The sequence below is a fragment of the Dermacentor andersoni genome, chromosome 4 (assembly GCF_023375885.2).
Source record: "Dermacentor andersoni chromosome 4, qqDerAnde1_hic_scaffold, whole genome shotgun sequence".
Lineage (NCBI taxonomy): Eukaryota > Metazoa > Arthropoda > Arachnida > Ixodida > Ixodidae > Dermacentor > Dermacentor andersoni.
Window position 1 is genome coordinate 137,948,512 of NC_092817.1, and position 15,477 is coordinate 137,963,988.

General features: G+C 44.9%; 1 protein-coding gene across 1 annotated transcript in view; it reads right to left on the reverse strand.

Moving 5' to 3' along the window:
- Positions 1-15,477, reverse strand: part of LOC126537717 (excitatory amino acid transporter-like) — a 95,161-nt gene that overhangs the window by 14,102 nt on the left and 65,582 nt on the right. The window contains exons 6-7 of the mRNA XM_055074415.2: positions 14,332-14,501; positions 5,192-5,386 (exon numbers count right to left, since the gene is read on the reverse strand). Coding sequence (XP_054930390.2) covers positions 5,192-5,386; positions 14,332-14,501 — 365 coding nt within the window. The remainder of the gene's footprint in view (positions 1-5,191; positions 5,387-14,331; positions 14,502-15,477) is intronic.

A 15,477-nucleotide genomic window follows, 5' to 3' on the forward strand; every position in this document is an offset into this window, starting at 1 on the left:
AGGGCTCGTCAGCGGGCACGCGGAGTGTGTAGGAATTAAACCGTGGAGCGCGCTGCTGGCGGTGTTGGCAATACCTAGCAATGTGTCCAGGCACACCGCAGCTGTAGCAAATGCGGGAGTCGCGGCTTGTCGCGGATGACACCGGTGACATGGGTGTCATAAGTGGAAACGTACTCTCAGGCTGTTGTAGGAGGGAAGAGCCCGCGGAATATATCGTTGTGGTGCACCTTGTCGGCGTCCCAGACTTGTCAGTTGCGATGGCAACTTACTGCTCTCCGTACGATCACCATAATTCCTGCGAGGTTCTCGGTAACTCTGATGTGCCCAGATTGCCGGTTGCACACGAGAGAGAGGATCAAATGCACACTGATGGTACACATGGAGCGTCGTCAACAACATTAAGGCGTCCAAGCTCTTCTTTAACCACTTGCCGAATCGCCGAGATGTCGTCGTGGGTTGGGAAGGACACACTTTCAATAGTAGTAACATTGTCCAAGCGTCCAAACTTTGGCCCAATCCTTCTCATTTTCAGCGCTTCGAACGCCCGGCTGTGTGTCTTCAGATCAGACGGAGTACTAAGATCTTGCTTCGTTATAAGAAAATTACAAACATCTTCAGCGATTCCTTTAAGCAGATGTCCTACTTTGCCTTCGCCTGTCATGGTAGTGCTTACGATTCCGCATAATTTAAGAACAGCCTCTATGTACGTTGTACACGTTTCGCCAGGTAATTGAGCTCGTCGGGAAAGCGTCTGCTCAGCCTTCTTTTTCTTAGAGATCGGGTCCCCGAAACACTTGGTTAATTCTTCCATAGAATCATCCCAGCTTGTCAGAACGCTCTCGTGGATTTCAATCCAGAGGAGCGTGGTTCCAGCGAGAAAAAAAACCACGTTATCGAGCTGATTCGTAGTGCTCCAGTGGTTGTGGCAACTCACTTTGTTGTAGTGTTTAAGCCAGTCGTCGACGTCTGCGTTCGCCTTCCCCGAAAAGGTGGGTGGCTCTCGTAGCGGTGTCCAGTAGCCGGCCTGACCTGCGTGATTGCTGTCTGGTCCGCCGCAGTTGGGGTCATCATTGCCTTCTCCGGAATCGGCCGTGTCCAGTGCTTGCGGTCGTAAACCGGCCAAGCGTCTACGCCTTCGGACGGTTGGCAGAGCTGGGTCGTCCAGGATCGTCCAAGATTTACCCCGCACGTTCACCAAAGATGTTAGGAATGATGTTTATTTACAGGGTGAAACAAGGTCCGATATGGAAGCTACTGGCCAGGCCCAGCCGGCGCAGAGTACCCCGAGATCACGCGCGCACACACTACATCTTTCTGTGCCTCAGTCGCGCAGTGCTGCGACAATATCACCGCAGCTTAACAGTTGAGGAAAAATACAAAATACATTAGAAGCTGTTAAATATTTGCGATGTTAAACACTACAGAGAAATGATCAAGAATGATCTGCCACAAATACATTTATCAATATAAAAATAACAGTATTTGTATAAGAACAAAATGGTTATATAACGTTAACAGTGCGCAAACCACCACAACAACAAAATAAATTTATAAGCCAGTAATTATCTAGGAACAGAAACCGGGAGAACAATATAACTTAGCTAAGCAGTGTATATATATATATATATATATATATATATATATATATACAGAATAAATTATAACATATGAATATAAATTAAATAAATATACATTATATATAATAATAAATATAAATTATTATAAAACATGTACATATTAGAAACCTTGTTCCCAAATGGCTGAACTGGCAATTATATTACACTATAATACATTCCCATCTTCACTATTGTCAACTGATATGGGGGTCTACAACCAAAACTAATCTTATGAGTTGATAACATTACAGAAAAAAGCGATACGATATGTCAAAAATCTGTCGTATAACGACCATATAGGTTTGTACTTTTTCGAACACTGTTCTGAAAGTGAATGAAATATATGAGTTTAAATAGCTTTCTTACGTCTATAACAAAATCAAGCTCGATCCTTTATATATATCTTGAATTGCACTCTAATAGTAATATGCCTTACAAATTGAGGCACGACTATTACATAACTCCACTTGTGAGGACTAACTACGGAACCCAAATGCTTTCATACTTAATTCCCAGTCTTCTCAACAGACATACACAGGCCATCGAAATTAATGTATATATATATATATATATATATATATATATATATATATATATATATATATATATATATATATATATATATATATGTATATAATAACCTTTATTTCAGACAACAAGGTCTCGGATACAAGGGCACAAGGCAGATGTGTTCTGCCTGACGGGACTCCAAGCACCCGAATACACACACTCAGAGCCTCAGAGCAACTTAGGGCTTTCGCCCTAATAATCGCTGACATGTAAGCAGTGTGTTGACACCAAACTCAATAGCTCTCATGCCCTTTTTCGTTACGAAACCTTTGATTACGACCCGGTAGTAAAAGAAAAACCACAGATGGCGTCATTCATGTTGGTTTATGGAATTAATCCAGTAATGACGCATGACACCACGCTACTGAACGGCCGGGACTAGGAGAATCTCGTTTTCACCACCTATCTTAAGGACACAGACGAAGAACATGTCGCCCGGCCGCGCATCAAGAACCAGCTAAGATCCTATACCCTACACTAATATTCCTCATGACGGCACGTGGAATGGCAGGGCGGCTACCATGCTCTGGTTTCGAAATGATACGCAGAAAAGTATTTAGTAAAAATCTAACGCGCTGTTACTTTGCATCATACAAGACGACCAGACCTGGGGTTCCGTACCAGAGATTCCGCCATTTTCTTCGAAGCGTGACGTATGCGCGACGCTAACGAAATGGCGCCTATGGCCTCGATTTGCTTTCGCAGCGTGACGCAATCTTTACATTTTCCCTCAGAAACTGAAATGAAGGCACTGAACCTAACGTTCTTGATAAGCAGAACTGTTTTTCTTCGCAGTAAAATAAAGCAGCTGGCTGAACGCGTTCTGTCGGAAACACTTGTCGTTTCCGTCGTTTGCTGCGCACAAGCCGTCGTCTCCATCAGCAGCTAGGACGCTAAGATGCGTGTCCCCGGAAAATGGAATGAGCCATCGTATATTGGTGCCAACGCGCTTGTGTTCTACCTTGAGGCAACATATGCGACCATCAAGTGGTGATTAGGGGCCGAATCGTCTAACGGTTCGGAAGGGAACCCGTTCACTTGGCCTCATCTAATTGGTCAAAATTTTGCTTGCGTCGCAAGCAGTCAGTGACAGTGGGGCGGCACCGCAAATTACAGTAACGTCACGCATCTGTCACTCATTTCCAAAGCGAACCCGTCTTTGGCTAAGAGCGCGACCGGCGAAGGGGTAGTCCGCTTTGGGTTCCGTTGCTGTGGCTTGGCTGTTAGCTCGCGATCCTGGCCACGCGCGCCGGTGGCGCGACTCCGGACACACGCGGGAGTCGCGCGCGCGTGCGACGCTTGCTTCGCGTGCTATTACTTGCCTTCGTCGACTGCTTGGCGTTGCTCTTTTGGTGACGACCATGGCTGAAAGTGCGATACACGTTCGAAGAAATGAGGGATAATGAGTTGCACCTCCCCTGCCGGCTTTCTAAGTAGACCTTTTGCAGTCTACGCTATCGATTGCAGGAGACTCGGGTGCAAGCGTACCAGTGGTTATTCCACGCCGAGGAAGGAATTCCACTCTGCGGTTCATCGCCACCGGCCTGCAGCTCCTAGAGGTCGGTCGGAAGCAAAGATTTCCTCGGAATGGCCTATATTTCTGCTGCCAACACTGTCCACGAAGTTGCTCTCGCAATTACTGTGTTGGCCGGTAGAAGTGCTCGGTCAGCTTCCCGTGACCTCCTCTTGAAAGCCAATGCCAAGGAGATAATTGTATGGTGAGATCGAATTCTCAGTGCTATTGCCAGCGCGATTAGCTTAAATATCGCCATTCAGTAATCAGAAGGGTTCAACCCAGGCTGGTCCCTCGCTTCCTTCGTTAGGCTGATAAATCTATACCGCCAGGACGGGAGTATATTCTGGGTATCTCTCATTTGGCTGTCCTTTATTCTGTGGTCCGGGAGTGCCGCTGGAGTGCAGTCCTAAACACAAATTACAGCACGAGCCGAGACCTTTGCAAATGCCATAAGCACGCACTAGGAACAAAAGATCCTCAAACGACGGGGAAAATGAGGCGATACGCTTGCTTCTCGGCCGCCATTGCATATGGCTGCTCATTAGCCCAATTCTAACGGCTCGTCGCACCACAAATTATAGCAAAGAATCTCTGCAATGGTGGCCCTGCACAACGTCACGTAACACGAAACTGACGTTTACGAAACGGTCCTTCCTGTGACGTGGTATTCCGGGGTATTCCTTCAGCCAATCAGCAAGCTGACATGGCGGCTATCTTGTACCGCCACTACATGTTCGCGAAATTGCAGATGTATTGCACGGGCTTCTGAGCCGTACCACCCACTTTCCTTTTGAAGCGCTAACGTTACACTATAGCTACCAAGGACCACAAAAATTTATTAGTCGATCAAATTTGCAGCTCCACGTCAAGTTTCGTCATCTTGATGAAAATGCAAAATGTAATTTTGCGAAACATCCGTTTCCCGGCACACATTATACGGCACGTGAGCTCTCGGCAGCCAATCAGAAGGCCAACATGGCGGATAATGGCGACCGTACAGCCGCCATACGTGTCGACACTAGAGCCCCATCTGGCAACCTGGACTATGAGGATTGTGCTGCACAGCACTAATCTTTCGGAGCTGCACTTTGCACAACGATTACGTCCGTGTAGTGTGCCTTAAGCTATTCCACGAGGGCTAACTAATTGTTGATTTTTTTTTCCTTAGAATACTTCTCTCAACATGCACGGGTTCTGGAGACCAGGAGAACAAATATTTACGCATATTTAGGGACACTTGTTTATGAAGAAATATCTAGGTATCATAAAGTTAGACAGTTCAACTTACTGTAGAAACAAATTTATACTTTGACGACATAGATCTTCCTAAAGTAACCTCATAAATGCATGGAGCATATATTTACATTCAAGTTGGGGCAACCAAGGTGTAATGATACACGAATGATGCTATCATCATCGGCTTTTCATACATTCACCAACAAAACATCTTAGATATAAAAATGTATTCGCGTGAGGCCAATCAACATACCCGATGAAGGCATACTGTAGAGGGCTCAGCGTGATACCTTCCTTCTGGGCAAAGAAAATGAGAGTAACGGTGAAGTAAATTGCCGTGCCGTCCATGTTAACAGTAGAGCCGACAGGCACAAGGCACCTTGCCAGTCGGGGATCCATCTGCAGCCCTTCTTCTAGCGCAACGATCAGAGTGGGCACCGTCGCTGAGCTGCGAATGCAATAAAAAGAGCACAGCCCCTGAGCTAAAAGATTGAGATGGGTTGCCTTTATTTTAGGTTTGTCGTTTTCATCCGCATAATACTACGGCCCAAATCTTTGCATTGTTGACATATATATTAAAGCGCAGCTCTTTCACGCCCATTCCGGTGGCGAGCGTCGGCGTTGGCGTCCCATTTCGTAACCGTACGCACGAGCAGAGCGAAAAATGAGAGCGAAGGCGGAGCACATAGGAGGGAAAAAAAGCAGCGAGAGCGAAGACAGCGCTAGGAGGAAAGCGGAGGAGGAGGGTGTGCGAAAGCGTGCGAAGAAAAGCATTGTGCCGCGCACGAGGGGGCATTCTGGCGACGATGGCTACGAGATGGCGCCAGTGTAGCGCACGTCGTCTGAACTGAATCAGACCGCTGCATGAGCGGATGTTCTCTGTGGCGGCGGCGGTGAATCGCGCCCATATGTCACCTACGCGCTTCCTGTCGTGAACTCGTGACTTGCGATGCAGTTGCGCCATACTTAGCTCTATTTGTAACGTGCCGCACGAGGCAGATTACCCGCGCCATCCAATATATCCCGAAATGAAAACAGGTATACGGCTGCGCTCAACTTTGGCATTAGGGAGTATAGTGATCGTCGGTGATTTTTTTTTGCGTGTCTTTAAGAACACCACATTTATTATCATCCTATGCTTTAAAACCACGGCGCTGCAAGTTTGCTTCAGAGACTTTCCTTTTCTTCCTTCTTCTCCGCCCTTAAACTGGCTCTCTTAACTACTACACGCAGAGACAAAGCAACAGCGCGCGCATTAGATCCTATAGATGAGATGAATATTTACAATTATTATCAGGGTTATAATCATATTCGAGTGCTGATTGCCGTGTTATAGTTTCTTAACGAAGCTTTCCCTCAAGTCTAAATATTTTCAGGCAGTTTGTCGTGTGCGTATCATGGCCACGCATGCTTATATCGCCTTCCGTTTCCCTACCACGGTTGCGCTTTAAAACCACGGCGCTGCAATATTGCTTTCCTTTCCTTCTTTTTTCTCCACCCTTAAACTGGCTCTCTTAACTACTACACGCAGAGACAAAGCAACAGCGCGCGCATGCGATCCCATAGATGAGATGAATACATATATATAGAAAAGTATCAGTCATAGCTCTCGTAGTATAGCCTTCTGGGCCGTTTCCTTTTTTTCTTTTTTTTCTTTGAAAGTAGTCCTATTAGGGTTATTATAATTACACGAAGGTATTTCGCCCTCGTCAGCAGCAGTCCTTGAGATAGCTATTCTGGCGGCTAGCTTCCCACGCTATGCGTGCCGCCCTCGCACCTGCTTAAGCTTCTCCTAGACGCTAGAGTTAGTATACTATGTCCGCGCAACCTTGAGCGATCGGAAAGCGCGTTTCCCCCTCTTGGCCGGCGGAGAGGGGAGGCTTCGTTCCGGCCGCGAAGCTCTCCACATCTCAGTAAGGTGCCTGGTGGTGGTCTCTTGCCGACGATGCCCTCTCGGTGAGCGCATATTTCCCCCCTCATCTTTTAAGAGGTTCAATACATACAAGCATTTGTCTCGCAAACCATATTTATTTCAAGGGAATTTTCGACGTCTCAATAATTTCTCTCGTCGTATTCGAGTGCTGATTGCCGTGTCATAGTTTGTTAACGAAGCTTTCCCTCAAGTCTAAATATTTTAAGGCAGTTTGTCGTGTGCGTATCATGGCCACGCACGCTTATATCGCCTTCCGTTTCTCTACCACGGTTGCGCTTTAAAACCACGGCGCTGCAAGTTTGCTTCAGAGACTTTCCTTTCCTTCCTTCTTCTCCGCCCTTAAACTGGCTCTCTTAACTACTACACGCAGAGACAAAGCAACAGCGCGCGCATTAGATCCTATAGATGAGATGAATATTTACAATTATTATTAGGGTTATAATCATATTCGAGTGCTGATTGCCGTGTTATAGTTTCTTAACGAAGCTTTCCCTCAAGTCTAACTATTTTAAGGCAGTTTGTCGTGTGCGTATCATGGCCAGGCACGCTTATATCGCCTTCCGTTTCTCTACCACGGTTGCGCTTTAAAACCACGGCGCTGCAAGTTTGCTTCAGAGACTTTCCTTTCCTTCCTTCTTCTCCGCCCTTAAACTGGCTCTCTTAACTACTACACGCAGAGACAAAGCAACAGCCCGCGCATTAGATCCTATAGATGAGATGAATATTTACAATTATTATTAGGGTTATAATCATATTCGAGTGCTGATTGCCGTGTTATAGTTTGTTAACGAAGCTTTCCCTCAAATCTAAATATTTTAAACCAGTTTTCCTAGTCTCTAAAGCCGCTCGAGTTCACTCTTCTCCTCTGGCGGCCATTTTTCCAAGAAATCATGCCTTCCAACCACTCGGAATCGACTTTCGCGGACAACATCAGTCCCTTTCCACGTAAGTATAAGGCTCGGAGCAGGAGCTTTGGCGCTTGAAAGTAACCTGTGGCTTGACGAACCAACCCACTGAGCTATCTTTCCGGGCAACATTCAAGGGTCACGAGTTCAAATCACATGTTATGTTCCTCTTTTTTTTTTTAATGTCTTTTCCTTCATTTTATCACTGTACGGAAACCCTCTTAAAAAAAATTATATGTATCATCAATTACGTATGGCCACACATGTGCAGGTCATAAATACCAGGTTCTGTAGCCGAGTGCCATCCGTGCGGTATAACCGAGCTCAGAGTGGTCCACCTTGACTGATCAAATAGGGCACCACTGCAGGTTAAATGTGGCGTACAACTCCTGCGGGACCCGCCGTGGTTGCTCAGTGGCTATGGTGTTAGGCTGCTGAGCACAAGGTCGCGGGATCAAATCCCGGCCCCGGCGGCAGCATTTCGATGGGGGTGAAATGCGAAAACACCCATGTACTTAGAATTAGGTGCACGTTAAAGAACCCCACGTGGTCGAAATTTTCGGAGTCCTCCACTACCGCGTGCCTCATATTCAGAAAGTGGTTTTGTCACGTAAAACACCATAATTTAATTTTTAATTTAACTCCTGCGGGGACGTTAGAGTATCCGTCTCCCGTGCAAGAGGACCGTGATTCAAATCCCGGTGCCGCGCAATTCTCCACCGGAAAATACAAAAAAAAAACAGTGTGTTGAGAAAATTCCACAAACAGGCCTGGAGTGCGGCCTGATCCCGGTGACCAGAACCGGTAACGCACTCTCTCACCAGAGCAGGATTGGCCACCCTGGTGCAGAATTGGCCACAACCTCCTATATGAATACAACAATCAAACCCCGGCCCTCAGTCCCCAGCAGCCGCGAAGCAACTGACCACGGCGGCGGTCAGATCTTTGACGCTGGAGAGGGTGCTAAGAATACCTGGCTCCGGAAAGGCCGCCATTGGAATCTGAACCTGGCAACGTTTAACGTTAGAACGCCATCTAGTGAGGCGAGTCTAGTAGTGTTATTGGAGAAATTAGAGGGTAGTAAATGGGATATAATAGGGCTCAGTGAGGTTAGGAGGACGAAAGAAGCATATACAGTGCTAAAAAGCGGGCATGTACTGTGTTAGCGGGGCTTAGCGAAGAGACAAAAACTAGGAGTCGGATTCCTGATTAATAAGGAAATAGCTGGTAACATACAGGAATTCTATAGCATTAACGAGAGGGTGGCAGGTCTTGTTGTGAAACTTAATAAGTGGTACAAATTGAAGGTGGTACAAGTCTATTCCCCTACATGCAGTCATGATGACCAGGAAGTCGAAAGCTTTTATGAAGACCTGGAATCGGCGATGGGTAAAGTCAAAACAAAATACACTATACTGATGGGCGACTTCAATGCCAGGGTAGGCAAGAAGCAGGCTGGAGACAAGTCAGTGGGGGAATATGGCATAGGCTCTAGGAATAGCAGAGGAGAGTTATTAGTAGAGTTTGCAGAACAGAATAATATGCGGATAATGAATACCTTTTTCCGCAAGCGGGTTAGTCGAAAGTGGACGTGGAGGAGCCCGAAGGGTGAGACTAGAAATGAAATCGACTTCATACTCTGCGCGAACCCTGGCATCACACAAGATGTAGACGTGCTCGGCAAGGTACGCTGCAGTGACCATAGGATGGTAAGAACTCGAATTAGCCTAGACTTGAGGAGGGAACGGAAGAAACTGGCACACAAGAAGCCAATCAATGAGTTAGCGGTAAGAGGAAAACTAGAGGAATTCCGGATCAATCTACAGAACAGGTATTCGGCTTTAACTCAGGAAGAAGACCTTAGTGTTGAAGCAATGAACGACAATCTCATGGGCATCATTAAGGAGTGCGCAATAGAAGTCGGTGGTAACGCCGTTAGACAGGAAACCAGTGAGCTATCGCAGGAGACGAAAGATCTGATCAAGAAACGCCAATGTATGAAAGCCTCTAACCCTAAAGCTAGAATAGAACTGGCAGAACTTTCTAAGTTTATCAACAAGCGTAAGACAGCGGACATCAGGAACTATAATATGGATAGAATTGAACAGGCTCTCAGGAACGGAGGAAGCCTAAAAACAGTAAAGAAGAAACTAGGAATAGGCATGAATCAGATGTGTGCGTTAAGAGACAAAGCCGGCAATATCGTTACTAATATGGATGAGATAGTTCAAGTGGCTGAGGAGTTCTATAGAGATTTATACAGTACCAGTGGCACCCACGACGATAGTGGAAGAGAGAATAGCCTAGATGAATTCGAAATCCCACAGGTAACGCCAGAAGAAGTAAAGAAAGCCTTAGGAGCTACGCAAAGGGGGAAGGCAGCTGGGGAGGATCAGCTAACAGCAGATTTGTTGAAGGATGGTGGCCAGATTGTTCTAGAGAAACTGGCCACCCTGTATACGCAATGCCTCATAACCTCGAGCGTACCGGAATCTTGGAAGAACGCTAACATAATCTTAATCCATAAGAAAGGTGACGCCAAGGACTTGAAAAATTATAGACCGATCAGCTTACTGTCCGTTGCCTACAAAGTATTTACTAAGGTCATCGCAAATAGAATCAGGAACACCTTAGACTTCTGTCAACCAAAGCACCAGGCAGGATTCCGTAAAGGCTACTCAACAATAGACCATATTCACACTATAAATCAAGCGATAGAGAAATGTGCAGAGTATAACCAACCCTTATATATAGCTTTCATTGATTACGAGAAAGCGTTTGATTCAGTCGAAACCTCAGCAGTCATGGAGGCATTACAGAATCATGGTGTAGATGAGCCATATGTAAAAATAGTGGAAGATATCTATAGCGGCTCCACAGCCACCGTAGTCCTCTACAAAGAAAGCAACAAAATCCCTATAAAGAAAGGTGTCAGACAGGGAGATACGATCTCTCCAATGCTATTCACAGCATGTTTACAGGAGGTATTCAGAGGCCTGGAGTGGGAAGAATTGGGGATAAAAGTTGATGGAGAATACCTTAGCAACTTGCGATTCGCTGATGATATTGCCTTGCTTAGTAACTCAGGAGACCAATTGCAATGCATGCTCACTGACCTGGAGCGGCAAAGCAGAAGGGTGGGTCTGAAAATTAATCTGCAGAAAACTAAAGTAATGTTTAAGAGTCTCGGAAGAGAACAGCAGTTTACGATAGGTAGCGAAGCACTGGAAGTGGTAAGGGAATACATCTACTTAGGGCAGGTAGTGACCACGGATCCGGATCATGAGACTGAAATAACCAGAAGAATAAGAATCGGCTGGGGTGCGTTTGGCAGGCATTCTCAAATCATGAACAGCAGGTTGCCACTATCCCTCAAAAGGAAAGTGTATAACAGCTGTGTGTTACCAGTACTCACATATGGGGCAGAAACCTGGAGGCTTACGAAAAGGGTTCTGCTGAAATTGAGGACGACGCAACGAGCTATGGAAAGAAGAATGATGGGTGTAACGTTAAGGGGTAAGAAAAGAGCAGATTGGGTGAGACAACAAACGCGGGTAAACGACATCTTAGTTGAAATCAAGAAAAAGAAATGGGCATGGGCCGGACATGTAATGAGGAGGGAAGATAACCGATGGTCACTAAGGGTTACGGACTGGATTCCAAGGGAAGGGAAGCGTAGCAGGGGGCGGCAGAAAGTTAGGTGGGCGGATGACATTAAGACGTTTGCAGGGACAGCATGGCCACAATTAGTACATGACTGGGGTAGTTGGAGAAGTATGGGAGAGGCCTTTGCCCTGCAGTGGGCGTAACTAGGCTGATGATGATGATGATGATGATGATGATGATGATGATGATACGGGTACTTGATGACAATATTTCCGCTGGGCTGCGACTTCAGATACTGATTACTGATTGCTTCCGATTGCAAAGTACCAAGCACAGTCAAAAAACAACTGTAAATTTGTCATAAAATAAGAACCGTCTACAAAGGCCGACATGTGTCACATGTGAAATTTTCCATAAGGAGAAAGCATGAAACGTCTCATCTGTTTTACATACAGCGAGATGGTTAATATGCTGCGTCCTTGGATATGTGCACTTGGCAGGACAAACTTTTAGTAATCATATTTCCTTGGAAAAGGCGACAACCGCGTGAATATTCAACAAAGAATCTTAAAGGATGATAGGTCATGTGGCTTTAGCGGTTGTTTATTGGGGAACAGAAAAATCCAAGCCATATTTTCTAGTGTCGAGCGTGAGCTCGGGCAACCTAAATCTTTGACAATGCTCGACAAGGTATGTGTCATTGTCAGGTAAAAATAACATACTACAGCACATATACCTCCTATTTATTGGGTTACAAGATATGTAATAATATTACCCGCTATCTCTCATGGGTTAGTGCTCTGTTAGACGTTTATTGAGGTTCGTTTTGATAATTTGAAAGTTTGAAAAATTAGTTCACGTAGTTATGGCATACAGTTAGAATTTACATACTTTCGGTACCGAACATATTTCTTAAACGGTCCCTACCGATTGTTAATGCGGAAAGACACTTCTATGGCAGCTGCTTTTTTACACGGTGAAATCGCATAGGACTGAAACAAGCAAAAAAAGCAATAGCTGAAACAAGTAAAACAAACAAATACAGTAATAGGGAAAATTGCACACAAATGTTATAATTTTTCTAACAATTTTCTTTTTCAAACCATTGAAAATATCTGCACAGGAAAAAAATTGAGAATGCACCGTGCTACGCATTGTCAAGTGATTGCTTTAATTTTTTTTAGAAACGTGTGCAATGTTCTCAGAGTGGTTAGGTTAAAAATTTAATTAAATTATGGGGTTTTACGTGCCAAAACCACTTTCTGATTATGAGGCACGCCGTAGTGGGGGACTCCGGAAATTTTGACCACCTGGGGTTCTTTAACGTGCACCTAAATCTAAGTACACGGGTGTTTTCGCATTTCGCCGCCATCGAAATGCGGCCGCCGTGGCCGGGATTCAATCCCGCGACCTCGTGCTCAGCAGCCTAACACCATAGCCACTGAGCAACCACGGCGGGTGTGTGGTTAGGTTACTATCAAGCCTATTCCAAACTGAGGTACCTGTGAACTACCCTATAGGACGACCATAATTAGCATTTACCTTAGGAAATAAAAGCGACAGAGAGATGCGTTCCCAAGAGTGAGAAGTGAGTGGCTGAGCGAGACTGCTGTAAAGGTTAGTTTTTCATTAACTATTCGATGCATGGCGGAGACCATGTTGCTTGTAGTCAAATTACAAATGTTGAGGATATTCGGGGCTCTCAATACATATTCACCCCTAATACGCGCATTGTGGCGTACAATAATGCCAAGATCTTTTGTGTGTGTGTGTAAATACCTGTGACACATGAGTTTTGTATGTGCAACGCCAGATCGCGACGCAGTAATCAACGTGAGAGTGAACAAATCTGTGATAAAAATTCATAAGTATGTCTGAAGGGAAATACTTTCGACATTTCGACAGCACATGTAAGCTATGCGAAGCCTTATGAACTACTGAGCGCACATGAAGGCGGAATTCATAACATGACTGGTATTTGGAGAAACTTATGTGCTTCGATGTTTTGGTTCGATACGTTCATTTCAAAACGCTTACGACACATTGGTAAAATGTGGTAAATAGTCCCTCAACAATTCCATCTCACCACTACTAATATTTGGCATTGCTGCATATGATCAGTGAGATCAATCATTCATGAAAGGAATCCACATAATTAAGACTCGTGCGCTATATGTCATGGCAAATGGTAGCTGTGCAAACCGTGGTATATCAGATGGTGTGTCATACTAGATGTATGGGACTCTAGATGCTGCATATATAAAGGTTAGGGCATTCTATCACGAGTTCCACTTTCTTGCCTGCTCCACCGCGCACTCTCATCTCGCAAGTAGGATTATAGAAGCAAATCACAAGAACCGCATTGGTATCAGTCTTGCTGATGTAAGAGGCTCAAAGTGGCTAATTGAATTCACTTTTTCGCACACGAGGCTTATCTGAGCAATAGCGACTATACAAGCATAGTTTGTATAGAGGGAGCCATATAAGCATTGTAGGCTTGCAGTAATGCTAGCAAAAAAAAAAAAGACTTTCACAAAAGTACAAAATGTCTCTCGGCACTATGAGTCTACGCAGGCCGACTGTCTAAAATGCTCGGTTTTTGGTCTTCATGGTGGAAATTGAACAATAATGTCCAGTTATGCAATCAGTACGTGACAATATGGAACTAGACAGAGCTGCGTTCCGTGCTTATGCGATAGCAGGATTGTAGGTTTTGCGACTTCTGAGGGAGATCTTCCTAAACTTCAATCAGTTCTTATTAGCGACAGTACCCTGGTATTGTCGACAATACCTACAGCTAGAACTGTAAATGATGGAGTGTATGCTTATTGATAATAAGTGAATAACGTAGAGTACGAAATGCCGTTAGGCCAAACGCACTGACTTCTGCTTTTTTTCCTTTTCATAAATGAATCCGTGTACTTGCTTAAGAACCTATAAAACACTTACCTGGATGACAGACCATACGCCACAGAGATAGGTTGGACCATGTTTCGAAATAATAGACCCAGTCGTCCCCGCGTAAGCACCAAGTAGAGTGCCGGTAGCACAACAAGACCATGCAGAGCGATCGCCGCCAAGAACGTCAGTAGATACAGGTATAGGTCACCCACGAGGACCTGAGTCCAAACATAAGTGATATACAGTCAGAAATGCGGAGAGCGCGGCGAGTAAATGAATTACCGGAGAAATGGCTGTTCGTGCTGAGAAAAACAATGCACGTCCTAAAAACGATGCATACCAATCGACAAAAGCGTCGCTAGGACTCAACTCGCTGAAGCTCTATACCGCGTGTCGAAGCTAACGTAAGTTAAGCTGTTAAAAAAAATAGATAATGAAACACGGCGCAAGATGCAATTCTGAGAACTACAGTTTTCGGCTGCAGTAACTTGAACGACCGAATAGCGTAGGTTCGGAAGTCGTATCTTGCAACGTGTTTTGCTTAAATTTTCTTTTTTTAGCAGCTTGGTTAACCTTAGTTGGGACACCCTGTGTTCTTAGATTTCGTTGTTGTCACAAATCCTATGTGAAATGCATAATGAACTGAGTGTACACATATCTACGCAACTGAAAGAGACATTGTCGTACCAGTAATGGTGGTACCGCGATATAATTGTCCTTTTTGACCTTTGATAACAGGTGTTCCCAAAATATTATCAAGAGTATTCGCGACCCCGGTTTGTTACAAAATAAGGGAATACGTAATTACGCCAAACATAATGTCCCGGCAACTAATAAAACAGTCAAATTTCTTTCTTCACTTCAGCAGAAAACTTCAAAAAAAAAAAGCTGAGTTACTGACAGCTGGTTCCTGTACCGGCATAGGTTACATAAATTACGAGACACATACATCGTTTGCAGTAATATTGAAGCAAATTCACGTGTAACGGGGTTTCATCACTCACATAAGCTCCTTCAAAAAAAAAAAATATCGCATCCATTTAACCAAACTGATCCTGCACACCGCTGGTGTTGTGCGTGCTGAAAGCTATCGATAGCGTATATAATGAAACGATGAAGCAGTCGTAACAATTACACTTCAATGTTACATTCGCCTCCGTGCTTAAGAATTATCCAAGCATGTTCTCAACAATT